Here is a 26,829-nt window from a genome sequence, read left to right on the forward strand (position 1 = left end):
GTATTTCTTCTTTAGGGAATTAATATTTTTGGGGAATAGCTTCTAGGGAGGGATGGGCAGGTGTGATGCTGCTGTGGGCAGTGACGTGATCTCTGCACGGCCCCTTGGCTGGCTCTTGTGTCCGTGTGTTTCTGGAGCTGGCCAAGCAGGAGAGAGCTCTGCCACGCCCAGCAAACCCCAGGGATGCTCCTGTTCTTGCAGGTGTTGCTGTGTTTGCCTGGAAAGGGGAGTCAGAGGATGATTTCTGGTGGTGCATTGACCGCTGTGTTAACGTAGATGGCTGGCAGGCCAACATGGTGAGGAGTCTTCTCCAGCCCTTCCTCTTCCTCCCTTCCACCCTGGGGTTGTTCCTTGGAGCCTGCTGACCTCGAAAGGTTGCATTAATGGGGGCTCTTGGAGAGCAGCAGCTGGAGATGAGCTGGGAACAGCCATGGGAATGTCAGGAGCTGCAGACATGGTGTCCTGAGGTAGCACATCCCAGTGGCAGTGAGAAATGGGAAATGAGTCCTGTTTCCCCTGCAGGAGCTGCCCCAGCTGCTCCTCTCACAGCCCAGGTGCCATCTGCCCTCACCCTCCCAAAGCTGGGATCACAGTGGGGACCTTTCCCTTGTCAAAGCCGATCTGTGGTCACCAGTGATGTGTCTGTGGGCCGTGACACCTCCCACAGCCTATCCTCTCCCCTTTGCTTCCTGGACATCAATGCTGTGGTGTCCTGAGCTCAGCCTGGTTAGTTAGTGCTGCCTGTGGTCACCTTCCAGAGCAATAGCAGGGGCAGGAAATCCTGTTAGCATCCAGCAGCTCCACACAGGGTAAGGCATCTCAGGGTTTTAGAGGAGACCCAGAGTTGCAGGCACCTAGGGAACCCAGGAGTCATGGCCTGCAGGCCTCTGCCCAAACAACCCCTCCAGCAGTGCCTAAAGATGTTTCTCCAAATCCTTTTCCCCATCCTGTCCTCAGCCAGTGCATTTCCCAGTGGGAGGCCTGACTGCTCCCTGTTCTTCCTTGCCTGTTGTAGATCCTGGATGATGGGGGGGACCTGACCCATTGGGTTTATAAGAAATACCCCAGCGTGTTCAAGAAGATCCGAGGGATTGTGGAGGAGAGCGTGACAGGCGTGCACAGGTGGGAGCTTTGGGAAGGCAGATCCAGAGATCTCAGGGAGTTGCTGCTGTCTGCTCTGACCTGCCTCTGCCCTCTCCCAGGCTGTACCAGCTCTCCAAGGCTGGGAAGCTCTGTGTCCCAGCCATGAACGTGAATGACTCTGTCACCAAGCAGAAGTTTGATAACCTGTACTGCTGCCGGGAATCCATCCTGGATGGGTGAGTCCAGCTCTTTTCCCCACTGGCACTTCCACACGGGTGGCTTTGGCTTCAGCTGCTTCTTAAGCAGAGATCAGGCTCTGCTGCTTTGACCTGGCTTTGGGCTTGACTGATCCCAACACAGGTCTCTCTCTGTCCCCCAGCCTGAAGAGGACCACGGATGTGATGTTTGGAGGGAAGCAAGTGGTGGTTTGTGGTTATGGGGAGGTGAGTTCTGTGAGCTGTGCTGGCCTCCCCCAAGCTCAGCATCCTGCAATTCCCTGTGCAAAGGCCACTTTCCCTTGCTATAAGGAGTAGATCCAGCCTGGTGATAACCAGGGAAATCTTGCTGGAATCTGCTGTGAGGATGGAGATCAGGGATCAGATTTCCCAGTTTGCTGCAGATGAACTGGGCTGTACAGCCGACAGTTGCTGGGAGTACTGGCCTGAATTATAAGTACCCACGGGGACTCCCATCTGCTGTCCCTGGCCCAGGTTCAGCTTCCAGCCTGTCTGTCACTGAGCAGGGCAGGCAGCTTCTCCCTGGGAATAGTACTCTGGCAGAGGGAAATCGTATAATGAACTTATAACTGATTCTACCATGGAAGAGCTGGAGCTGGGAGCTGCCACCTTCCCTCCATCTGTGCACATCCATGTGGGTGTTTATCTTCCGGCCCTGTGCAGGGACTGGCAGGAGCTCCAAATGCTCTTCCCAGCAGGAATTTGCACCCTAGTTCATTTAGGCACTGGTGGAACCCAGCTTTGCTTGACCAAGACACTGTGCTGGCTCTCACCAAGTGCTCTGGGCTGCTGCCTGATTCTCCAGGCATGAATTGTGCCGGGCATTGTTGTCTCCAGGGTCTGTCCTAAGCTTTACTGGACTTCTTCACAACAGGGGAGTCAGAGAATCCCAGACTTCCAACCCATATTTGGGAAGGGAACTTCAAGCTCATCCAGTTCCACCCCCTGCCATGGACAGGGATGCCTTCCACTAGACCAGGTTGCTCCAAGCCCCACCCAAGCTGGAACACTTGCAGGGATGGGGAGCCACAGCTTTTCTGAGAAGTCGATTCCAGTGCCTCACCACCCTCACAGCCAAGAATTCCTTCCCACTATCCCATCTAATCCTGTCCTCTGGCAGTGGGAAGCCATTCCTCCTTGTCCTGACACGCCGTCCCTTGTCCAAAGTCCCTCTTTTGCTCTCCAGAAGCCCTTTTAGGCACTGGAAGGGGCTCTAAGGTCTTGCTGTAGCCTGCTCTCCTCCAGGCTGAGCACCCTGGGCCCTCCCAGCCTGTTCACCGTGAATGGTTCCCCTCTGGATGTGAGTTGAGTCCCAGCTGGCCCTGCCTGAGTGTGTTCAGTAGACCCAAGGCTGGAGCTGGATGATAAATGAAGGTTGCTCTGGAAATTGTTTTGGTTCAGCACCTTGCTGGTCATAAAACAGGGCTGAGGAGAGTCTGTGCAGCAGAGCCAGGTGTTGGTGTGGGCTGGTGATGTGGAGAGCTGGACTTTGTTTTCATTTTCCACTGAGGGGAGGGAGCAAGTCCTAGATGCTGTTGCAGGAACGCTGTGCTCCCTGTGATGGGGGCAGCATGGGATGGGGGATCTGCCCCCTGAGGAGTGCAGGACAGCTCTGAAATCCTGTAGCTTAAAGGCAATGGGGGCAGTGTGTGCTCCTGTAGGCTGGCTTTAATTCCTGCTTGGAGAAAGGCTCCTGCAATGCTGGGGCTGCACAAGCTGTGAGAGCATTGGGTTGGGAAAGCTCCTGTCATGGGTATTTCCAGATGGGGCAGCCACAGCTTCTCTGGACACCCTGTGCCAGGGCTTCACCTCTCCCACAGGGGAGAATTCCTTCCCAATATCCAGTCTAATCCTGCCCTCTGGCAGTGGGAAGCTGGTGGCCTTGTAGGGAGAGCTGGGCTTGTGGCAGTTGTGCCACTCACCAGGTACATCCTGAGCTGCTCCTGGCATTGAGCAAGTGGCTGGAAGGAGGATCTTCCAGCCCAGGATGGGCCTGGGCTGTTTAGGGCAGGGACTGTGGCACTGGTGTGTCTGTGTCCTGCCTCACTGGCCCTTCTGCCTTGGCAGGTTGGGAAGGGATGCTGTGCTGCCCTGAAAGCCCTGGGAGCCATCGTGTACGTCACCGAGATCGACCCCATCTGTGCTCTCCAAGCCTGGTAAGGTGTTCCCATGTGCTCTTCCAAACCTTGCAACAGGGCTGGAGTGAAGCCAGGGGGATCTGTGGCTCATTTTGGAGAGCATGCACCTTGTTGGGGTGTGATGGGCAGCTTTCAGGCATGGGGTACCAGGCAGAAGGTGTTCATTGGCTGATTTGGGGAGGCTGCTCAGGCCTCTATGCCACACATTCCTGGCTCATCCAACATTTCCAAGAGTGGGTTGGACATCCCAACTGTAGCAAAGCTCTCCCTCGTGGCACTGGTGTCCCTGGAGGGGTAGAGGAGAGCCTGGGCTGCTGGCAGAGTAGTTTGGAGTGGCTGAGATCCCTCATGGCCTGGGGCAGAGAAGGAACAAGCTTCTCCTCCTCGTGATGGTCCCTATTCCCCTTTTTTTGCCAGCATGGATGGATTTCGGGTGGTGAAGCTGAGCGAAGTAATCCGTCAGGTGGATGTCGTCATCACCTGCACAGGTAGGGATAGACAAGGCTGGAGCAGGCTGAGGAGCATCATTCCCAAGTGGGGTCTCAAGGGAGCTGGGAATGGAGGACATTTCACTGCTCTGTGCTCCTCATTTTCCACAACAGCTGGGCTCTGCCAGGAGCTTTTTGCTGATTTGCTATATGACCACAGTCCTGGCCCAGAGCAGAGGGAGATACTGGCCACGTGTTCTCAGGGTATTTTGGGATCTCCTAGAGCCTGGGAGCAAAGATCAGAGACTTGGGCACCACCCAGGCTCCCCAGGGAATGGTCACAGTCCCAGCCCTGCCAGAGCTTAAGGGGTGTTTGGACAATGCCCTCAGGCACAGGGTGGGATTGTTGGGAGTGTCCTATGCAGGGTCCAGGAGCTGGACTTGATGACCCTTGTGGATCCCTTCCAGCTCAGGATATTCCATGACAGCCCCTGTCCGACATGTTCTCTGCTGTCACAGCCACAGGAGCTCATGTCCTAGGGAAGTTCCTCTGGTGTTGTCCTAAGCTGAGCTTCTCTGACTGGAGTTCAGGGAAGGAGAAACCAGAGGCTTTATGTTCCCACCGCCGTGGGATGAGCTGTGCCCTCTGTGCCTGCAGGGAACAAGAACGTGGTGACCAGGGAGCACCTGGACCGGATGAAGAACAGCTGCATCGTGTGCAACATGGGCCACTCCAACACCGAGATTGACGTGGTGAGTGCTGGCACCCCTGGCTGTGCCCGCTGGCTGGCTCCTGCTCTGAGCCCAGCCCTGCCTCTGCTCTTGCAGACCAGCCTGCGGATGCCGGAGCTGACCTGGGAGCGGGTGCGCTCCCAAGTGGACCACGTCATCTGGCCCGACGGGAAGCGCGTGGTGCTGCTGGCCGAGGTGTGTTGAGAGCTGGGCCATGGTGCTTTGGGCCTCCCTCAGGAAATCACAGATTTAGCCAGGTGGAAAAGTGCTGAGAGAAGCTTCACGGCTCAAAAAAGGGTTTCTGGATTTATTTTATTTATTTTTTATTTCCTTTTCTTGAGGGCGGGTGTGTCATATCGCACATGCAGCCACAGGGGTGCCATGTGACTGTTCTTCTGAGCTGGGATTCATCCCACTCAGGCAAACCCCATCTGTGCAGGGTTTCCCAGGTGCTGGGCGGCTCCTCTTCCCACAGGAGCTGGGATTGCCTTTTCTAGGGACCACAACATTCCCCTGCCTCAAAATGAAGGGTTAAGGTGTAAACTGGAGCAGACTTGAAATGCTCTGGTTTTCTGTGCTCCTGTTCCCTGGTCCCCTGTGCAGGGAGGGGTTGGAAGTGAATCCCATCTGGGAACTCAGTTTGGTTTGGATTTGGTTCTCTGTGCCCCTGTTCCCTGGTCCCCTGTGCAGGGAGGGGTTGGAAGTGAATCCCATCTGGGAACTCAGTTTGGTTTGGATTTGGTTCTCTGTGCCCCTGTTCCCTGGTCCCCTGTGCAGGGAGGGGATGGAGGTGAATCCCATCTGGGAACTCAGTTTGGTTGGGATTTGGTTCTCTGTGCCCCTGTTCCCTGGTCCCCTGTGCAGGGAGGGGATGGAGGTGAATCCCATCTGGGAACTCAGTTTGGTTTGGATTTGGGAGCGTGTCCAGCTCTGTGCTGACTCCTGCTTTCTCTCAGGGCCGTCTGCTCAACCTCAGCTGCTCCACGGTTCCCACCTTCGTTCTCTCCATCACAGCCACCACACAGGTCCGTACCTGGGTGGGGCCCTGCACAAGCCTAGGGGTGGGGATGGTTTGGAAGGAGCTGGGAACACGCTGGGATTGGTCCTTGAGATGGCACCACTGCCAGAAATACCATTTTTTCTGGGCTGGAGTTATTGCTGGCATGGACCCAATGTTTTGGGTACAGCAAGTTTTGGGAGAGCTTTTAAGTGAGTGCTTTCATGGCACAGATCCTGCTGGGCTGGAAGGCAGTTTTAAGCTTCCCCCAGACAGGTTTGAGCCCTCCTAGGACAGGTTTGAGACCCCCTAGCATGGGTTTAACATTCCCCAGCACAGGTTTAAGCCCCTCTAGCAGCGATTTAAGCTCCCCCAGCATGTGTTTAAGCTCACCTAGCACAGGTTTGAGCTTACCTCAAAGCAAGGCTTTGTTTGGGCTGGGAACATGAAGGGGGCTGGTGGCACTGGGAACATGGGACTGGGAGCACTGAGGGGATTGATGGGGCTGGGAACATGGAGGGTCTGGTGGCACTGGCACTCGTGGGGAAGGACAGCCAGGCTGACAGTGGGGAGTTCCCTTATCCTCACTCCTGTCAGCCCAAGGGGACAGGGAACAGGCCTGTGTTTTGGACTTGGTTCCCAACAGTGGAAGCCAGCTCTCAGGGGATGCAGTTTCATGTGTCCTGAAGGAATCTGTCTTGGTTTTTGAATGCTGCCAGTTTCTGAGGAGCAGCCCCTCCATTTCCATGTGCCACAGCAGCTGGGTGATTTAAGAGGAGAAGAGCTGCTAACCCTAAGCCATCCTCATGTTTTTCCCCGAGGTGTTGAGCCCAGATGCTGCAAACAGGCTGGGTGGCATCTCATCCCTGCCCTCTGATCCCTCCAGTGGGATTGTGGAGCTCCAGACAGGGAGGTACCCAGGGTGGGAGCCTTTTCCCTCAAGGCATGTTGGAAATGATTGCACTGTCCCTCCAGCTCCCAGATCCTTCTCTGCCTTTGTGAGCTTTGTGTTGCCCAAGCTGTGGACATTCCTGACTGTTCCCAGCTTATCCCTGTGCTCTCCACAGGCTCTGGCTCTGATTGAGCTCTACAACGCTCCCGAGGGCCGGTACAAGCAGGACGTTTACCTGCTGCCAAAGAAGATGGGTGAGTGAAGGAACTGACTTTTCCCTGGGGAATCCGTGTGCCAGCAGTGTCAGAAGAACTCAAACCTGGGCTGGGAAACACTTCCAGAGGGACAGTGAGTTCAGGGAGGCAACCAGAGGCAGTGACCTTAAAATACGTGAGGGTTATTTGATTTATCTTTGTTAGTGTTCTGCAGCGTGGGAGGCATCCCACATCCTGCAGCCTTCCTCTCTGGGATTTTCCATGCCCTCCTTGTGCCTTTAGGGGCACGTCCAGCCCAGGCTTGGGCTCAGCCCTGCTTTGGGTGATGGTGAATTTGGGGTGCTGCCCAGCCAGACCTTCCAGTCATCACCTGCCCATGTTGTGGTGGGGGTGTGGACCCCCTGATCCCGTTTTCCCTGTTCCCATTCCCAGATGAGTACGTGGCCAGTTTGCACCTGCCATCGTTCGACGCCCACCTGACGGAGCTGACGGACGATCAGGCCAAATACCTGGGACTCAACAAAAATGGGCCTTTCAAACCCAACTACTACAGGTGAGAACTGCTGGGGCAGGAGCTCCCAGCTCCCCGCTGGTTTGGAGCTCTGCCTCCAGCTCCAGGGTCTCCAACACCACAAGGATGTGGAGCTGCTGGAGCGTGTCCAAAGGAGGCCACGGAGATGCTTTGAGGGCTGGAGCCCCTCTGGGAGAGCTGGAAGGCTCCCAAAAGAGCTTGGAGTCCTTCCAGTGCCTGAAGAGGGCAGGGTTAGATGGGATATTGGGAAGGATTCGTGGCTGTGAGGGTGGGAGGGCCCTGGGTGCACAGAGCAGCTGTGGCTGCCCCATCCCTGGAAGGCGAGGCTGGACAGGGCTTGGAGCAACCTGGGATAGTGGAAGGTGTCCCTGCCTGTGGAATCAGATGAGCTTTAAAGTCCCTGCCAGTCTGGAATCTCTGGGGGATCCCCTTGCCCTGGCACAGCAGCACCTCCCATGTCCCTCACTGTCCCTTCCTTCTCTCCTAGATACTGACGGGACCATTTCCATGAAGGACCAGACCACACAAGGCAACATTTGAGAGATTATTTTGAAAAATCATTTTCATTTTGGTTTACCCTTTTTTTTTTTTTTTTTTCTTCACCACCACCAGAACCTGTTTTTACATTTTATCTGTGACTTTAAGGTCAGGTTTTCTTTTCTCCCCCTTTTCCATGATCACATCCCTGTCTGATCTTGCCAGATCAACCTGGGATTTGCTTCTTGCTTTCATGTGGCTGAAGCTGCTGATTCCCAGCCCTGGCTCCAGGAGGGGCTTTCCCTTTCCTGCTGGGCCGAGGGCACTTCATTCCTGCAGCAATTGTTTATTTTGGCTTTTATTTTGTACTTTTTCCCACCTTTCCAGCCCACATCGGTCTCAGCCGGGCTCCCTGTGGATCCGGAGATGCTCTTCTACCTTATCTTCTATTTCTTTGTGTGGATTATCTGCAACTTCTAAATTGCCTTAAAGAGCCCAGTTTTAGCTGCTAGATCCCTGCTCCGGGTGCTTCCTGGGAGCAGAGTGGCCTGCAGGACACCTGGCAAAGGGGGTGACTGTGCCCAAGCCCAGCCCAGGTCCCTGCGCTGAGGTGGCCCAGGTTTGGTGGCCACTGGCCTGGGTTTGCTGGCCACCTGGGTCCAGGGGAGTTCAGTGTTTCAGGGTGCTAATCTGAATCTGGATGGGGGTCGCTTTCCCAGCATTATCCTCATCTCTCCAAGGTTTTTTGTTTGTTTTTGTTTTTGTTTTTTTTTTTTTTTTTAGCCAAACTGCACCTTAATTGAGTTTTAAACATTTTTTCCGTTTGTTTATTTGTTTTTTTTCTCCCTCTTTTCCTTTTTGATCCTTACAGAGATGTTTCAGAGGGCGGGGATTGTTTTTAGATGTTGTAAGAGGAAGCACTGGGGACGCGGCCGCCTTCCCATCCCCCACTGGGAAGTGCCGGGTGTTGTTGAGGGTGTCTGGGGTGGGTTTTGGGGGTGTTTCACTATTTTATTTTTGAGCTGGATGCGGAGATGAGCCTTCCCCATATCCCAGCCCGGCCCCTCTGCTCCCTGTGACTGTTTTCCTCACCCTCTCCCCGTGTGTCCCAGCTGCTCCCATCACCTCCTCCGTGCCCTCCCTGCTGACATTTCCCTTTCCCAGCTTGTGCTGGGGTTTGGGAAGCTCCTTCCAACCCACTGAGGTTCCTCTGGCTCCTGTTCTTTCCGCACCCAATTGAGGAAAGGAGCTGCTGGCACCTCCTGGGTCGTGGAGCTGCTCCTTCCCCTGTTTGCAGGGATCCACCTGGACGGGTCCTTCCCAGGGAAATGGCAAGTTTTGGGGGGTGCAAAACTCCTTGTGGGGCCAGGGGATGGGAGAGGTGCTGAGATCATCCCCCTCCATGTCCTCTGACTGTTCCTCTCTCCCACCCTGCGTGGTCTCCTCCTGGATAGATTTTGGGGATCACCTGCCTCGCTCCCCCACAGATCCCAGGGATCACCTGGGTCCCTTCCACCATCCCCCAGACCTCCGTGGGGACGGCTTAGCAAGCTGGGATGGGCGTTTGTGGGAAGGATCGGGAGCATTCCCCCTTCCCCGTGAGCCCCCCGCGCCCGGGGGTCCCCGTTCCCACCCATCCCGGGTGGAATCTCGGCCAAGGGCTCTGTGTCTGTATAAGCCATGCTGGGGGAGCCTGGGGGTGATGGCGGCGGCAGCGGCGGGCCGGGAGCGAGAGGTTTATTTTGTATAGGAATGATTTTTAATGAATGCAATATTAATCCTTGCAGATGAGCAATAAATCATTAAAGTCTAATTAAACTATTAGGAAAAATGAAGTGCTTTTGGTTGTGTTCCTCAGGGGCGACCCGGAGTTTTTTCCAAGCCCAAGGGCAGGGCTGGAATCTCCCTTTGGCCATCTTGGGGCAGGCATTGGGTCCCACCAGAATTTTCTGAACGTTGGCACAACTCTGGATTTTGGGGTCTCACTCTTTTTAAAGCCCCAAGGGGCATCTTAGCTTGGGGTTTAAATCCTGTCAGGTTTAACCTCTGAGCCCCATTGGACCCCAGTTTGGGGTTGGAGCCCCCAGCCCCGTCACTGGAGCATTCCTTTGTTCCAGACCCTTCCACTGGAGCATTCCTTTTTTCTAGGCCCTCCAACTGGAGCATTCCTTTTTTCCAGGCCTTCCAATTGGAGCATTCCTTTGCTCCAAACCCTCCAACTGGAGCATTCCTTTGTTCCAGGCCCTTCCACTGGGGCATTCCTTTGTTCCAGGCCCTTCCACTGGGGCATTCCTTTGTTCCAGGCCCTTCCACTGGAGCATTCCTTTATTCCTGGCCCTTCTACTGGAGCATTCCTTTGCTCCAAACCCTCCAACTGGAGCATTCCTTTGTTCCAGGCCTTCCAACTGGGGCATTCCTTTGTTCCAGGCCCTTCCACTGGAGCATTCCTTTATTCCTGGCCCTTCTACTGGGGCATTCCTTTATTCCTGGCCCTTCTACTGGAGCATTCCTTTGTTCCAGGCCCTTCCACTGGAGCATTCCCTTATTCCTGGCCCTTCCACTGGAGCATTCCTTTGTTCCAGGCCCTTCACTGGGGCTCTGCCCCTCCTGCCACTCCCAGCATGGCGCCCTTCAGCCCCCGGGCGCGCCCTGGGCGAGGCGGAAGTGCCACACCCAGCATGGCCGCGCCCGGGGCCGCGCCGCGCCCAAGATGGCGGCGCGGGGGCGGAGCCCTCCGCCCGGCCGTGTGCCGCGCCGTCCGTGGCCGCCGGGGGCGGGCAGCGCCGGCCGTGACGCGGCCGCCGCGGCGGAGCGGCGGGGCCGGCGGGCGGAGCTGCACCGCAGCCACCGGCGGCACCGGCGCTCCCGCAGCTGCCACTCCCAACATGGCGGCGGCGCTGCCCCGGCTCTCCCTGCCGCTCCCGCGAGAGGAGGGGGTGAGTCCTCGCGAGAGCTCGGCGCGGCGGAGCGGCCGCCATGGAGCCGAGCGGCGGCCCCGGGCCGGGCCCGGGCCCGGGGAACAACAAGGGCCGCGGCGGGGCGGCCGCGCCCGGGAGGGGCCGCGACTTGGCCCGGCCGCCGCGCAAGGACTCCGAGGTCAGCGCCGCCGCCGGGAGTGGGGCGGCCTTCCCGGGCGGGGCGGGCCGCGCCGGGCCTCGTCCGGGGCCTGCCCATGGGTGCCGGTGCCCGGGGGCGGTGCCGGTGCCCGGCGGTGCCGGTGCTCGTGGATCCCTGTGGGTGCCAGTGCCCGGGGGTGCCAGTGCCCGGCTCTTCCAGCCCTGCCCGGGACCGGCCCGGCCGCTGGCTCCGGTGCTCCAGTGCTGCTCGCAGGGCCGCCCCTCGGTACCGGCTCCCTGGCGCTGTGGCCCCGGGCTGTGGAGCCGAGAGGCCTCTCCCCGCCCGCAGCTGCCTGGTCTCGGTCGGTGCCGATTTCCCCTTCATCCATCCATCCATCCCTTCCCCAGCTCCGGGCCGCCAGGGTGGCTCGGTCGCCTCTCCCAAACGGGAGTGACAGGGCTGGCCCGGGGTCTCGCTGCCCACCCGGGGGTCTTCTCGGGGTTAGCGGTCGGCAGCAGCCCGGGGTGGGCTGTCGGGTCCCGCTGCCGTGCTCGGAGCAGCGATGGACCCAGCAAGAGGTGACCGACCCCCCCAGGGACACCCGGCGGTGCTGGGGTCACGCTGAGCCTCGGGCTCGCAGGGTTGTGTGGAGCTGAGGTATCCCGGGGCTTTACCAGAGCGTTTCATTCCTGGGATGGCCCTGGAGCCGTTCTCTCCCAAGGCTTCCTCAGAAAAGTCCCTGGAATGCCAGGGGAGGGGTGTGAGGGGGGATCTTGGAGAACCTGAGGTTGGGCTCCCAGCAGAGCAGAGCCAGCACAAGGGGCTTGGAGCTGCCCCTCTCTCAGAGCCTGGACTTCAGGGTTGTTCTGATGTGGGTCTGTCCCTCTGTCAGGAGTGGGAGCCCCCAAATTTAGGAGTTCTGCTTGTGGATTCATTCAAGGGTAGGTGCCCCAAAATTTGTGTGGGTTTGGTTCTGGGTGTGCCCCTTCTTCATGAATATGTGCCCCAAAATTTGTGTGGGTTTAGTTCTGGGTGTGCCCCTTCTTCATGAATATGTGCCCCAAAATTTGGGATTCTGCTGTGGTTTGGCTCCTCACTCAGGGGTGGGTGTGCCGAGAGGGTTCTGGTGTGGGTCTGCCCTGTGCTCAGGTGTGTGTGTGTGTCCCAGAATTCTGCTCAGGGTGTGCCCCTCACTCAGAAGTGGATACCCCAAAATTTGGGCGAGTTCTGGTGTGGATCTGCCCCTCACTCAGAAGTGGGAGTCCCATAACTCAGGAGAATTCTGCTCTGGGTTTGCCCTTCATTCAGGAATGAATGCCCCAAAATTTGGGTTGGTTCTTGTATGGGTTTGCCCCTCACTCTGGGGGGGAGGATTCTGTTCTGGATCCTCCCAGTGCTCAGGAGTGGGAGCCTCATAATTCAGGAGAGTTCTGGATTTGTCCCGTGCTCAGGATCCCGAAATTTGTGAGAGTCTTGCTGTGCACCTGCCCCACTCAGCACAGGGTGCCCTGAAAAGCTGTGGGTCGATGGTCTTGACTTCTGTAAAGGGAGCTGATATTTTGTGCTCTGAAGGTTCTCCTGGCTGTTTTTGCAGCCTCTCCAAAGCTGTTTGTAGTTGTTTCATCCTCACTAATCCCATCTGCTGGGACGGCACAGAGGGATAGCCCAAATTTTCCCAAATTTGTGCAAAATGGGTGAGCTCTGAGAGCTCCTTGCTCTCAGAGAATCCTCTCCCTGTGTCCTGCCGTGTTTGTGGTGCTCTGGGGGCTCCCCCCGTGCTTTGGGGGTGCTGCAGTGGCTCCATGCGGCACAGCCCGTGGAGACGCAGGAGGTGGGCTGGAGTTGCCTCGGTAACGTTTGTGCTGCTGCAGGAATGTTTTTGGTCCCTAAACCAGTAAGACCAGCCCTGGATTTGCAGGAGGATGAGGTGAATTGTGAGTGTTTACAGGGATTTTGGTTTTCCTGGAATATGCTGTAATGGAACTGATTTTTCCCCCGTGTTTTCAGGGCTATTCGGAGTCGCCAGACCTGGAGTTTGAATATGCAGACACGGATAAATGGACAGCAGAGCTGTCAGGTAAGGAATTCTTCTCTGATGGATCAATTAATCCACCATTATTTCCTCCACTGGTAGAATTAAAGGAACTCTGTCAATTCCAGTATCGCTTTAATATTATATTTAAATGCTGTATTGATGTTAAAAAGATATGTGTGGTTCATATTTTTGGCCTTGCACTAGGTGGGGTTTTATTGCATTTTGATATTTTGGCTAAAACTGCAGTTCCCAGCCGAGTTGCAGCTTGGTGCAGGTTTTTGGAGCTTGTCCTCTTTTGGCAGAGCTGTACAGCTACACAGAGGGGCCAGAGTTCCTGCTCAACCGAAAATGCTTCGAGGAGGACTTCAGGATCCACGGTAAGAGCCTTTTTCTGGATTCCTCTGCCCCTGGGGAGGGACAGGGACTTTCCTGGAGAAGAGCCTGGTGTCAGAGCTGACTGGGGTGTGCAGCTACTCCCGAGGGGCAGCTTCGCTCTCTGCTCCCTGTGACAGGGACAGGAGCCAGGGAAGGGTTGGGGCTGTGCCAGGGGAGGCTCAGGCTGGAGATCAGGAAAGGTTCTTCCCCCAGAGGTGCTGGCACTGCCCAGGCTCCCCAGGGAATGGGCACCGAGGCTGCCGGAGCTGCGGGGGCGTTGGCACGGCGCTCTCAGTGACCCGGTGAGATTTTGGGGTGGCCGGTGGGGCCGTGCCCAAAGCCCTGCTGTGGTTTGCAGTGCGGGACAAGAAGTGGCCGGAGCTGGAGCGGACGCAGCACCGCACGCACGCCATGCGCCTGCTGGACGGGCTGGAGGTGACCGCGCGCGAGCGGCGGCTGCGCGTGGCCCGCGCCATCCTCTACGTGGCACAAGGTGACAGCGGCACTGCCCCTGCTCCCCCGGGCTGGCTCTGAGATGGGATATGTCATAACAGGGTTCAAATGTGTGTTGTACAGGGTAGTTGTACAGTTAGATACGCGCTTGTGTGTGTTACACCGTATACGTCAGCTGTTCTGTATATAGTGCGTATTTGAATATTTCATATAGAACTCCTTTATCTTCATGAAGTTTATCTATAAATAGATAGAAGAGGTATGAAATTTATATATATAAGATCTATGTGAGATATATATCTGATATATATAGATATATATAAAATATATATGAGCTATATATGAGATATAAATATATATAAGATAGATATGAGATATATAAGATAGATATGAGATATATATGTGATATATAGATATAAGACATATACAAGATATACATATAAGATAGATTAGATATAAGATAGGTATAAAAGATAGTAGATATCTTTTATATATATTTATCTTTATATATCATCCCTATATATATCTTTGTATGTACCTTTTATATATATAGTATATATAATATATATAAGGTTTATATATATAAGAGATATGTCTTCATATTTCTTTATATATAATTATATATATTTTATATATAAATATATATAAAAAGATTTATATATATTATTTATTTAATACATTATATATAGTATATGTATTATATAATATACAATAGGTAATACAGAGTTTTATTTTATATATAGTATAATGTATTTTAATACATTATACTATAGTATATATATACACTATAGTATATATAGTATATATATTATATGCTGTTGTATATACTGTAGTATAATGTAATATAATAATGTATATTGTATTATAAAATGTATTGTGGATTATATTGTATTATGTGCTACATATAGAACACATAATTATATGTATATACTATATATGAGGCATAGCACAATATAATCTCATATATAATATATACATAATTATATATAATATACATATACACTATTTAATTTTATGTATGTACTATATGAGGCATAGCACTATATAATGCAATACATAATATATACATAAAATATAATATTATGTATACTATATGTAACATTCCTATGTATATACTGTATGTGAGACAGTACAATATAATCTCATATGCATAGTATATACATAAAAATATTTAATTATATGTATACTACATGTAATACATAACACAATATAATCTACTATACATATTATATATAATATACTATATATTGTATATTATATATTACATGTTATGTCTTGCATATAATACATTGTGTATTTAATATATTTATACACTATATATTAAATGCTGTATGTATTTAATATATATTATATGTGTTGTTTATAGTTTATGTTACTCATATATTATACGTTATACACAATAAGTTATATATATTGTATGTAATATATAAATTTATAATATAATGAATATATAGTATTAATATGATACAATAATTACTAATTATTTTAATATATATAATATTTTGAAGAATTTTCATTCCTTGTGGATTGCATTCCACCTGGGATGTCTGGAAGGAATCTAAATCTCACGGGACCAGGCAGTTTAGAGCAGTTTGGCCCAAAATGTGGCTGATTTCCCCACGTTGTGCCAGTTCTGCAGACCTGGGATGGTTGCCCAGGGAGGGCAGCTCCGTGCCCTGCACCCCAGCTTTCCCCGGGGGGAGGCTGGGCTGGGTGCTGGGGGCCGTGGGGCTGGGGTCAGCAGGGTCTCCCCGCAGGCACCTTCGGGGAGTGCAGCTCCGAGGCCGAGGTGCAGGCTTGGATGAGGTACAACATCTTCCTCCTGCTGGAGGTGGGGACGTTCAACGCCTTGGTGGAGCTGCTGAACATGGAGATTGAGTGAGTACTGTGGGAAAACTCTTCAGGAGTGGCTCTGGAATTCAGCAGAGTGACCCCCGTTGTCCTGGGTGGATGTGTAATGTGGGATTATTCTCCTGAAATTCCCCACGAATCAAAGGGCCTGGCAGCAAACGGGCAGCTCTGCTCCTCCTCACGTGGCTGTGCTGGGAACGGGAAGTTCATGGCAGCAGTGTCTGTCTCGGGGTTTGGAGCTGGCACCTGGAGTGCCATGACAGGGTTTGAATTCTCCCAAATTCTCTCTGAGCTCTTCTCCCTCCGCAGCAACAGCGCAGCCTGTTCCAGTGCCGTGAGGAAACCAGCCATTTCCCTGGCTGACAGCACCGACCTCAGGTATGGACTGGGAATGGGGGGCCAGCATTTTCTGGGAGCTTTGGGAGGCTGAGGCAGGCACTGGAAGGGGTCCCAGAGCTGTCCCAGCTCTGACAGTTTCTTCAGGTATGCGTCGTGCTCAGCCTGCACAGCAGGAATGGGACAGACTGGGGATATGAAAGCAGTAAAATTTGGGAAAGCAGATTTTTTTCCCTGTGTGGACTTGTAGAGACTTTTCCCCCCAGTGCCTGTGTGCTGGTGTGGAGCAGGTACATGAATTGTGGATGTGGTCTGGGTTGCTCCAGCTTCTCCCCGAGCCCTGGGTGCTGGGTGCTTCCATAACTTATCCCAGTCTCTGGCATTCAGCTGCCCTGGTTGTTGCAGGGTGCTGCTGAACATCATGTACCTGATTGTGGAGACTGTGCGCCAGGAGGCCGAGGGGGACAAGCCTGAGTGGAAGAGCATGAGGCAAACCTTCCGAGCAGAGCTGGGTGAGGAGCAGGAGCCGGGATGGAGCTGCCAGGGCGGGAGGCAGTGACTTGGGACTGGGCTCTGGGAGTTGGGTAATAGTGACTGGCAGCACTGGGTTGGTTTCTGCTCAACTTGTGGGGCAGAGGGAGGTGAGCAGAGGAAGCCAACCAGCCTTTTTTGCTGCTGGGTGCTCTCTCCCTGGTTAAAAAATCAGAATATTCAAGTTTTTATTTCCTCTTAAAAACAGAGGTAAGAAATTACGGAGTTTATGAGGCCTTGGAAGGGGAGAGGGAAGTGTCTGGAGTGAGGTGAGCATCTTGGAGCTAATGGGGAGGAAGGTGCAGGAGCTGGTGATACTGGTGATGGGGTGAGACCAGGGATGAGGAACTCCTGGCTGATGGTGCTGTGTGGTTCCAGGAGCTCCCCTGTACAACAACGAGCCTTTCTCTGTCATGCTCTTTGGGATGGTGACCAAATTCTGCAGTGGCCACGCTCCTCACTTCCCCATGAAGAAGGTGCTGCTTCTGCTCTGGAAGACCGTGCTGGTGAGGAGAGGGTGTGGGATATGTGGTTTGATACTTGCCAGAGGAGGGAATTCTGCTCTCAGAGTTGGCTGTAATTGCTCCATCCTCTTGTTCTGGTGTTCAGTTTTCCTTTAAACCCAATCCCAGGTTTTCCCCCATAGGGAAGCAGTGGATATTGGTGTTTGGAGCTGGATACTAAGGATAGACACAAAGCAAGGTCCCTGGGTGGGGAGAGGAAAGCTCTGAACAGTTGTGGATGCCTGGACATCCTCCTGTCCCTCCTGCCTCTCTCAGTGACAAGAGCAGCACAGGACAGGCAGCTCCTGTTTGAAACTGGGGAAGGATTTGGACCCCTCATGACTAGAGAGACTTCAAGGGGCTGGAGTGTGTCCAGGGAGGGGAACGTCACTGGGGAAGGGTCTGGAGCAGCTGAGGGAGCTGGGGGGCTCAGCCTAGAGAAAAGGAGGCTCAGAGGGTACTTTTGGCTCTGCACAACTCCCTGACAGCAGGGGACAGCCAGGTGGGAGTCAGGCTCTGGTCCCAGGGAACAGGGACAGGGCAAGAGAAAATGACATCAAGCTGTACCAGGGGTGGTTTAGGTTGGATATTGGGAAGTTTTTTCCACAGAAAGAGTGGTCAGGCATTGGCACAGGCTGCCCAGGACAGTGTTGGAGGCACCAACCCCAGGTGGATTTAAAGGACACACAGATGTGGCACCTGGTGACGGGGACTACTGTTTGCCTTGGCAGTGCTGTGGGAGCAGTTGGACTCGATGATCTCAGAGGGCTTTTCCAACCTGAACGATTCTGTGATCCTGCAGAGTGGGTTTGGGAGGGGCAGCTGTAGGTGCCCCCGGAGCCCCCCTGTGCCATGCTCAGCATGCTGTGGTGTCCCTTGCAGTGCACCCTGGGAGGGTTTGAGGAGCTGCAGAGCATGAAGGCAGAGAAGAGGGAGATGCTGGGCCTGCCACCGCTGCCCGAGGACAGCATCCAGGTGATCCGCAACATGCGGGCGGCCTCCCCGCCCGCCTCCGCCTCCGACCTCATCGAGCAGCAGCAGAAGCGCGGCCGGAGGGAGCACAAGGTGGGGACAGGGACATTAGGGAGGGCACTGCCAGGCTCTGGGCTGGTTTCTGGGACGTTCTGTTGGAAGTCAAAATGTCTTTCAGACATTTTTAGAGGTTCCAGACCTTCATAAGCATTTTAGACCCAGCAGGCAGCTGCAAACAGCTGTGATTTTGAGTTTAAGCCTTGGAATGAGTTACCAACTTTGGAGGTGGAACAAGCAGTCACAAAGGGTTTGATAGTATAGGAAAAGTAGTTACAAAGTAGAGGGGAAATTTTTTTTAGTACCTGTACAGGGGGGTTGTTATTTTGTACATGGGGGTGAGAAGTTCTAAGATAGCGGAAAGTGGGCTGATGCTGTTCTTCCTCCTTCTTCCTTGCCTCCATGTTCTTGGTGATGTTGGCATTCACATATTGGTTTAGAGTAGGAAAGCACTTTGTAATATAGATAGTAGGTATTGGGGGGAAAACTATAAACATGTAATACGTAATATATCATATAAAAGATAGCAGCAGCCCTGGGCAGGGAGAGAGAAGAAGATAGCAGACAGAGAGGATGTCAGGGTGTGTGTGTGCCTCTGCCCAGGCCGCTGACCAAGCAGCCGCAGCCCGAGAAGAAAATCTTTTAGATAACTGACAATAAACTGCCTTGAGACCGAACAACAAGAGCCTGCACAGTTTTTCTTTGGAAGCATGGTTTGGAGGAGAAATTTTACCACCACGAGACCCCAGAGCAAGCCTTGGGTTCTCACAGCGTTCCCTTCCCACTCTCCCTGCTCCAGGCCCTCATTAAGCAGGATAACCTCGATGCCTTCAACGAGCGGGATCCGTACAAAGCTGATGACTCCCGCGAGGAGGAAGAGGAAAATGATGATGACAACAGCCTGGAGGGAGAGACCTTCCCCCTGGAACGGGATGAAGTGATGCCTCCCCCTACCCAGCACCCCCCCAGCGATCGCATCACCTGCCCTAAAGGACTGCCCTGGGCCCCCAAGGTCCGGTGAGTCCGGGGTCTCACTGTTGGGCAAACTGGAGCAGGGTCAGGGAAATGGAGGCTGTTGGATGCTGAGAATCTCAGCAGGGATGTAGGGAAGGTGTTTGGGATGGGGTGGTCACTTTGATGGCTGTTTTCTTGTGGGGTTGGCTGGATACCCTCTACTTGACCACAAGGCTTTCCCGTGTGCCTGGCTGGACATCTTCCAGCTGCTCTAGAAGGTGTGACTCTTCCCTTCTCCCTTTGCTGCAGGGAGAAGGACATTGAGATGTTCCTGGAATCCAGCCGCAGCAAATTCATCGGCTACACACTAGGCAGGTGGGTTCAGAGCCAGCCCAGTGCTGCCGTTATGGGGGGCCTGTGGGAGAGGCCAATTTGGGGGCTGCTTTTGTCTCTACGTGGCAGCAGGGAAGGCCTTGGCTGGCTGTTCTGTGGCTTCATCCCTGGGTGGTCCCTGCCCCACCCCTGGGTGCTCAGCCCTGCTCCCAGCTTGGCTCTTTCCCTCCTCCAGTGACACCAACACCGTGGTGGGCTTGCCCAGGCCCATCCATGAGAGCATCCGCACCCTGAAGCTGGTGAGTTAAGGAATTCCTCCAGCCCCTGCTGCTGCGTGGGTGCCCCTTGCCCCTGCCCCTGCTCCCATCACAGCTCAGGGTGGATTTTCCTGACATTTTTCCACTTCCTCCACCTAGTGATGGGAGAGCAGCCTTAAGCTTTCATCTCATCCTGGACTCACAGGTTGTCTGAGCCCCTTCCTTAAGGAGCTCCATCCCTTCCTTCAGGAGCTCCATCCCTTCCTTAGGGGCCTCCATTCCTTCCTTAGGGGCCTCCATCCTTTCCTCAAGGGACTCCATCCCTTCCTCAAGGGACTCCATCCCTTCCTTAGGGGCCTCCATCCCTTCCTCAGGGGACTCCATCCCTTTCTTAGGAGGCTTCATCCCTTCCTTAGGGGCCTCCATCCCCTCCCTAGGGGGCTCCATCCCTTTCTTAGGGGGTTTTATCCCTCTCTTCATGTCTTCATCCCTTTCCTACTGGCCTTGTCCCAGACCTGAGCCCAGCAGCTCCCACCCTGCACATCCACACAGGTCATCCCTGGGATGGGGATCTGGGGGGGATGGAACAGGGTGCTGGGAGCAGGCTGGGGCTGGGGGCAGTGCTGGGGACCCTGGTGACCCCAGCCTGTCCCCTGCAGCACAAGTACACGTCCATTGCTGAGGTGCAGGTGCACATGGAAGAGGAGTACCTGCGCTCCCCGCTCTCCGGAGTGAGTGTGGAATGGGATGGGGTGGGATGGAGATCCTGTGCTGGGAGTTGGGGCCACTTGGTCCTGCCAGCTTTTTTGGCAGGGCTGAGGGGTTTGTTTTGCTGGGGAGGGATTTCTCTGGGGTTGGGCAGGAGTTGGGGATATCCTGCCCTTGGGTTCATACTCCATGGTGCTGGTGGCAGCTCCTGGGATGAGGTTTTCTGGTCTCTCCTGGCACCAGGGGGAAGAGGAAGTGGAGCAAGTCCCTGCAGAGATCCTGTACCAGGGCCTGCTGCCCAGCCTGCCCCAGTACATGGTGAGCTGGGGAGCACTGGGATCCCCTGGATGAGTCTTTTTCCAGTGATGCATCCCAAGTTTCACCCCCTGCCCTGTTCCTCCCTCCTGCAGTGGGGAAAGGGCCTCTTGCCAGTCCCCTGCAGCTCCCATTCCCCTCCATCTCTCCTTTCTTCCCAGATTGCTCTGCTGAAGATCCTCTTGGCTGCAGCCCCCACCTCCAAAGCCAAGACAGACTCCATCAACATCCTGGCAGATGTCCTGCCCGAGGAGATGCCGTGAGTGGCTGTGGAGCAGAGGAGCTGGCTGGGGTGGGAAGGGAAGGAGGGATGGGAGGGAGCTGGGGGGCCCACCTGGTGTGGGCTGGGGCTCCTTGTGGGACATGACTCTGCTCTGCCCTGGGTTGCACCCTGCAGGAACTGGTGGCCTTGGCAGTGCAGCAGGAGCAGTTGGACTCGATGATCTCAGAGGGCTTTTCCAACCAAATGATTCTGTGATCCTGTAAAGTGGATTTGGGAAGGGCAGGTGTAGATGTCTCTCATGCTCAGCACCATGCTCAGCATGCTGTGGTCTCCCTTGCTGTGCGCCCTGGGAGAGTTTGAGGAATCACAGAATCATGGAATGTTTTGGATGGGAAGGGACCTTAAAGCTCATCTAGTTTCACCCCCTGCCACTGGCAGGGACACCTTCCACTAGACCAGGATGGTCTTGGACACTTGTCCAGCTTCCCTGGACAACCAGTGTCACCCTGAGAGGGAAGAATTACTCTGATACTGTCCCCGTGTGTCCCCCAGGACCACCGTGCTGCAGAGCATGAAGCTGGGCGTGGATGTCAATCGGCACAAGGAGATCATCGTCAAGGCCATCTCTGCTGTGCTGCTGCTCCTGCTCAAGCACTTCAAGCTCAACCACATCTACCAGGTGAGGTGGGCTGGGGTCCAGCCGTGCCCACGGGTCATTGGGCACGGCAGGACCCTGAGTTGGTCCCTGTTCACCCACGTTTCTCTTCCCCAGTTTGAGTACATGGCCCAGCACCTGGTCTTTGCCAACTGCATCCCGCTCATCCTCAAGTTCTTCAACCAGAACATCATGTCCTACATCACTGCCAAGAACAGGTGAGGAGAAGGCTGCCCTCCTGCATTCCTGGGGGATGTGGGGAGAGGTCCCTGTTTCTTTGGCCTCTCTGCAATCCCTCCCTGGCAGTGGCTCACGCTCAGACAGAGCTGGAATGTTCTGCAGTGCATGGGAAGTGGGAGCTGTGTTGCCCCCAGGCCAGGTGGGATCTGGGGGAACATCATGAGCACCCCTCTCCTTCCTGCAGCATCTCCGTGCTGGACTACCCCTACTGTGTTGTGCATGAGCTGCCAGAGCTGACGGCAGAGAGCCTGGTGAGTCCTGCTGTGACAGCCCTGGCACCTGGGGTGCTGCCCAGGGGAATTTGGGATGCAGGGAGGCAGCAGGGCTCCAGCACCCAGCCCTTGCACCCTCAGCTCTCCTGTGCTCGGCCCCTGGTGCCGCTGGGATTTTGGGGATGGAGATGGGGATGGCAGGTCTGTTGGGGTGGAGCATGTTCAGAGAAGGGAACAGAGCTGGGGAAGTTCTGGAGCACCAGGAGTGGCTGAGGGACCTGGGGGGACTCAACCTGGAGAAAAGGAGTCTCAAGGGGAACCTTCTGGCTCTCCACAAGTCCCTGACAGGAAGGTGGAGCTGGGAGTTCAGGTTCTGGTCCCAGGGAACAAGGGACAGGACAAGAGCAAATTGTGCTGTTCCCCAAACTGTGCCAGGGGAAGTTCAGATTGGATATTGGAGAGAAATTCTTTGTGAAAAGGTTGGTCAGGCACTGGTACAGGCTGGCCAGGGCAGCGTTGGAGTCACCATCTCTGGAAGTGTTGAAAAAATGTGTGGGTGTGGAGGTGGCACTTGGGTACAGGGACTACTGGTGGCCTTGGCAGTGCTGGGGGAACAGTTGGACTTGATGATCTCAGAGAGCTTTCCCAATCTTAGCAGTTCCATGGCTGGATGATTCCATGCCCACACGCTGTGCTGTCCCCTTTGGACGTGGCTCCTCAGATCATCCCAGCCTCTCCCCATCCCCACTCCAATCCCTTCCTGACCCTGCATCTCCTTCCCACAGGAAGCTGGAGACAACAACCAGTTCTGCTGGCGGAACCTCTTCTCCTGCATCAACCTCCTGCGCATCCTGAACAAGCTGACCAAGTGGAAGCATTCCCGCACCATGGTGAGGGCTGCCAGTGTTCTGGGGCTCAGCACGGCCAGGCACCTGCACTGGGGATAGCCTGGGACAACCCAGGCCTTGAGCAGGGAGTGGAGGAGGGGTTGGCCCGGGAATCCATCCCAGCTGGGATCTGGGAATGTTCTGGCAGATGCTGGTGGTGTTCAAGTCGGCGCCGATCCTGAAGCGGGCTCTGAAGGTGAAGCAGGCCATGATGCAGCTCTACGTGCTGAAGCTGCTCAAGGTGCAGACCAAGTACCTGGGCCGGCAGTGGAGGAAGAGCAACATGAAAACCATGTCAGCCATTTACCAGAAAGTGCGGCACCGCCTCAACGACGACTGGGCCTACGGCAACGGTACATCCTGGCATCCCTGGCATCCCTGGCATTCCCAGCCCTCCTGCTCCAGGGTCTCTGCCCCGAGCTCCAGCTCACCTTTTGCTGCCTGGGGTTTGGGCAGGTGTGCTGGGTTGACCTTGGTGGACCTTGGCTGGTTGAGCTTGACCAGGTGCCCACTGAGCTGCTCTGTCCTTTCCCAGCTGGACAGGGCAGAGAAAATCAGGTGGGGAATGACTTGTAGGTTGAAATAAGGTAGGTTAGCACAGCAAGAGCAGAAAAAAAAAAAAGGTTTGTTCTCTACTTCCCATCAGCAAGTGATGTTCAACCACTTTGGGGAAGCCAGGCTGCAGCACGTGGAGTGGCTGGTCTGGAAGGCACATGTTTTAAAGTACAAATGCCCCATCATTCCTCTTCCTTTTCTTAGCTTTCATATCTGATCTGACATCACAGAATCTGGAATATTCCCTTGGCTAATTTGGCTCAGCTGGCCTTTGTCCCCTCCTAGGATCTTGTCCACTTGCACACATCTGTTGCCACACTTGATGGGGTGGCAACGTTGGGAGATAGTGCTGGTGCTGTGCCAGCTCTGCCCAGCAGAGCCAGGATACTGGTGTATTCCCAAAATCTTCCCAGCTCCCACTGCAGAGTCACTGGCAGGACTCCTATGGAAAAACAAATTCCATCTGAGCCAGACACAATCCAGCAGGTCTGGGGTGTGGGAGGGTTTTTGGGGGGTGACATTGCAGGGATCAGGGCTCTGCCAGGGGTGTCAAGTCTTGGCTGAAAACCTTTTTTTGGCCTAAATTGGGCTGGAACAGCAGGTTTGGTGCCTTCCTGAGGGGGTCTGGGTACCCCACTGGGGTGTCCCCTGCCCACCATCAGGATGTGGGAGCTGGGACAGGGTGGCAGGGCAGTTTTGGGGGGTTTTGTTTTGGCCCAGGAATGTCCTTTGGGGTGTACCAGCATTTGCTGGTGAGGCCAAAGGGAGCCCCCATTCCTGGTTTCATTTTGATTGTTTCCCTGTGGTGGGGATGTTGGAAGTGGTGGTGGAGCTGTTGGTGGCTCTGAACTTTGTTGGAAGTACCTACAAAGACCTTTTCCAAGGAGGGGCCTGGGTGTGTATAGGTTGTTGGGAAGAGACAGAACCAAATGATATTCCTGGGATATAGGAAGGAATATATTCCAAAGAATATTCCATCATGCTCAGAATATAAAGTGGAGAGAAAAAGGAGGAATTGGGGATGTTGGGAGTGATGGGGTTTGTTGTCCAAGTCACCATTCCCTGGGGTGGGGCCCTGTTCTCCTGAATGTGCTGAGCACCTGCCTGCTTGTGGGAAGTAGGGAATTAATTCCTTGTTTTTCTTTCCTTGTGCTGCACAGCTTTTCCTTTCTTTATTAAGCAGTGTTTATCCTAACCCACCAGTTCTCCAGCTTTTTGCCCTCCTGATTCTTCCCTGCTCTGCTGGTGGGGGAGTGAGCGAGCGGCTGCATGGGGCTCAGTCTGGCTGGGGTTAAACCAGCACACCGAGGGCTTTGGGCTGGCTGAGGAGTGCCCAGCTCTGCTCTGACCACTCTCATCCCCGTTCCCAGACCTGGACGCCCGTCCCTGGGATTTCCAGGCCGAGGAGTGTGCCCTGCGTGCCAGCATCGAGCGCTTCAACTCGCGGCGCTACGACCGCGCCCACGGCAACCCCGACTTCGTGCCCGTGGACAACTGCCTGCAGAGCGTGCTGGGCCAGCGCGTGGACCTGCCCGAGGAGTTCCAGCTCAACTACGACCTGTGGCTCGAGAGGGAGGTCTTCTCCCGGCCCATCTCCTGGGAGGAGCTGCTGCAGTGATGGACACAGGGAGGCGGGATGGGCTGCGTGGAGAGCTGGAGGCTGGCAGGGCAGGGCAGCGAGGTCTGGGGGTCTGTGGGTGGCTGCGCTGTTGTGGTGGGCTTGGGAAGAGGATGGAGCTGGGGGATCTTTGCTGAGACCACGTCCTGCCCCTCTGCCTCCTTCCAGGCTTGTCCCAAAGCTGAGGGTGCCCTGAGGGTTTCCTGTTGGGTGGGGGATCTCTGCCCACCCCGTGTGCTGCTTTCAGAGGCACCACCCTTCTCGTGCCCCCCAGGCAAGAAGGGGGAGCAGGTGGCAGCGTGGGAGTGGGGTCCATGGGTGGGACACCAGGCTGGTCCTGCCCAGCCCCTCTGGGGGGGTTAGGGGGCCTGTGGGGGCTTGAGGGGCTGGGGTGGCCTCCCCTCACCCCACAAGGGGTGCAGGAGCTGTACATATATTATATATATTTGGTGATACCTCTGCCCCGAGTGTGGCTGGGTTCATGTCCCTGTTCCTCCTGCCTGGAGTTGGGCTGGGATGAGAGTTCCTCATCCTTGTCCCCACTCATCCCTCAAACCCCAGGGGGTACATGGCCCCTCACCAGCAGGTTTAGTCTTTCCTTGCAGCCAGGTTTGTGGGTTGGGGGGAGCAGGTTCTTGCAGGCATTTCCCTGTCCCATTCACTGAACCCTCCCCCAGCTCTGTCCTGGGATTTCTGACACCACTGTGGTGTCACCACTGGGATTTTCTTTGGTCCCTGCTTCCAGCAGAGGATCCAGACACCAAATCCTGCCAGAGCTCAGCTTTGCACATTGCCTGGCCTCAGTTTCCCTGGCAGAGGGGCAGCAGCAGCTCTGGGGACTGAAATCCTGGGGGATTCACCCTGATCTGAGGCAGGGATTTGCAGAGATGTTTGTGGGCAGAGGGAGCCTGGGACAGCACCAGTTCCACCCATCATCTGCTGGGATTCTGAGCCTATGGAGCTCCAGGAGTAAATGCAGCTGTGGGGATGCTCAGCCCCAGCCTGGAAGCAGCAAACTCAGCCTTATGAGCCATCAGAGAAGTTCTGTGGACACAGCATGGGTGGTAACATGCCTTTAATCCATGCCTGGAGCTGTGCCCATCCTGCCCTCTTCCCCCTCAGCCAGGGGTGATGTGGAGCTGGAGGCCTGGACCCATCTGGGTGCCCAGTGCTGCACCCTGACCCCGTGGGCAGCACAGAGCCAGGCTCTGGATGCCTCCAGGAGAGGCACAGAGAAGGAAATGCTGCCCTGGCTTGGTTTAATGACGAGTAAAACTCTACCAGAAATCTCTGCTCAGCCTGAACCTGCTCAGGACACTGCAAACCCACGCAGCAAAGCTCCCTCAGCTCCATCAACATCACTTTGCACCCCAGTAAACCCCTGAACACGGTTTAGAGGGAAACACCGTGGTGCTGCTGGGCTGGGATGATCCCAGAGGGCTTTTCCACACCCAAGGACTGCAGCACTCTGATTGTGGCTGGGATATTCAGCAGCCCAAACCTCATTCCTTATCCCATGTTTCAAGGGAGCAAATCGGGTCCTGGCAAATCCAGCTCTCCGTGGGACACAAATGGATTTTATCCTCCCTAGGACAGAGGTTTTTAAATGGGGATTTCTGGGGCACTTTGGATTTTCTTACTGCCCTCCTCAACCACAGAGCACTGCTGGATGTGCCCCCAGGCTCCTGCCAGGATTGCACCCTCCCCTGGCACCCACCTGGGTGCCTCCAGCACCATCCTGCCCCCAAACCCCATTCCCAGCACCAGAACAGGCCTGAGGAGCCTGGTGGGAGTCTCCATCCCAGCCCCCCTGGCATTATAGGGCTGCTGGAGCCATAATTAACGTATGAAAAATGTGGTTTATTGTTTAGAAATGAATAACAAAACCCCCACCGGTGGGAGGGGTGTGAGATGTCCTGGTGAGGGTGGGCAGCCCTGGGTGCCTCCTGTGGCACCCAGGCTGTGCCCAGGG

The 26,829-nt window shown here is 54.8% G+C and overlaps 2 protein-coding genes across 6 annotated transcripts in view; both read left to right on the top strand.

Annotated features, from left to right (window-relative positions):
* AHCYL1 (adenosylhomocysteinase like 1) overlaps positions 1-9,565 on the top strand; it is a 29,425-nt gene extending 19,860 nt beyond the window's left edge. The window contains exons 6-17 of one of the 2 annotated variants that reach the window (XM_021527638.3): positions 202-296; positions 1,016-1,122; positions 1,203-1,319; positions 1,463-1,526; positions 3,387-3,475; positions 3,875-3,945; positions 4,544-4,638; positions 4,714-4,812; positions 5,574-5,642; positions 6,682-6,760; positions 7,154-7,274; positions 7,741-9,565. In XM_021527638.3, coding sequence (XP_021383313.1) covers positions 202-296; positions 1,016-1,122; positions 1,203-1,319; positions 1,463-1,526; positions 3,387-3,475; positions 3,875-3,945; positions 4,544-4,638; positions 4,714-4,812; positions 5,574-5,642; positions 6,682-6,760; positions 7,154-7,274; positions 7,741-7,747 — 1,013 coding nt within the window. In that variant the 3' untranslated portion in view covers positions 7,748-9,565. Of the gene's footprint in view, positions 1-201; positions 297-1,015; positions 1,123-1,202; positions 1,320-1,462; positions 1,527-3,386; positions 3,476-3,874; positions 3,946-4,543; positions 4,639-4,713; positions 4,813-5,573; positions 5,643-6,681; positions 6,761-7,153; positions 7,279-7,740 lie in introns of those variants that run through there. The other variant, XM_021527639.3, reaches the window with a different exon arrangement.
* A 973-nt stretch (positions 9,566-10,538) lies between these two features.
* On the top strand, positions 10,539-25,317 carry STRIP1 (striatin interacting protein 1). 4 transcript variants are annotated; one of them, XM_021527636.3, is made up of 21 exons: positions 10,539-10,666; positions 12,795-12,864; positions 13,125-13,199; positions 13,556-13,690; positions 15,408-15,528; positions 15,811-15,879; positions 16,243-16,349; positions 16,747-16,874; positions 17,754-17,936; positions 18,700-18,917; positions 19,164-19,229; positions 19,423-19,486; positions 20,104-20,175; positions 20,396-20,470; positions 20,629-20,726; positions 21,243-21,369; positions 21,463-21,563; positions 21,770-21,836; positions 22,583-22,687; positions 22,833-23,037; positions 24,610-25,317. In XM_021527636.3, exons 1-21 carry the CDS (start codon positions 10,616-10,618, stop codon positions 24,855-24,857), a joined length of 2,385 nt encoding a protein of 794 aa, XP_021383311.2. In that variant the 5' UTR covers positions 10,539-10,615; the 3' UTR covers positions 24,858-25,317. The 4 variants fall into 4 exon arrangements, with proteins under 4 accessions (XP_021383311.2, XP_031362832.2, XP_021383312.2 ...); XM_031506972.2 differs by lacking the exon at positions 10,539-10,666 and adding an exon at positions 10,707-10,826; XM_021527637.3 differs by lacking the exon at positions 10,539-10,666 and adding an exon at positions 12,598-12,721.
* The last annotated feature ends 1,512 nt before the right edge of the window (positions 25,318-26,829 follow it).

The sequence above is a fragment of the Lonchura striata genome, chromosome 30 (genome assembly GCF_046129695.1).
Source record: "Lonchura striata isolate bLonStr1 chromosome 30, bLonStr1.mat, whole genome shotgun sequence".
Taxonomy (NCBI): Eukaryota; Metazoa; Chordata; class Aves; order Passeriformes; family Estrildidae; genus Lonchura; species Lonchura striata.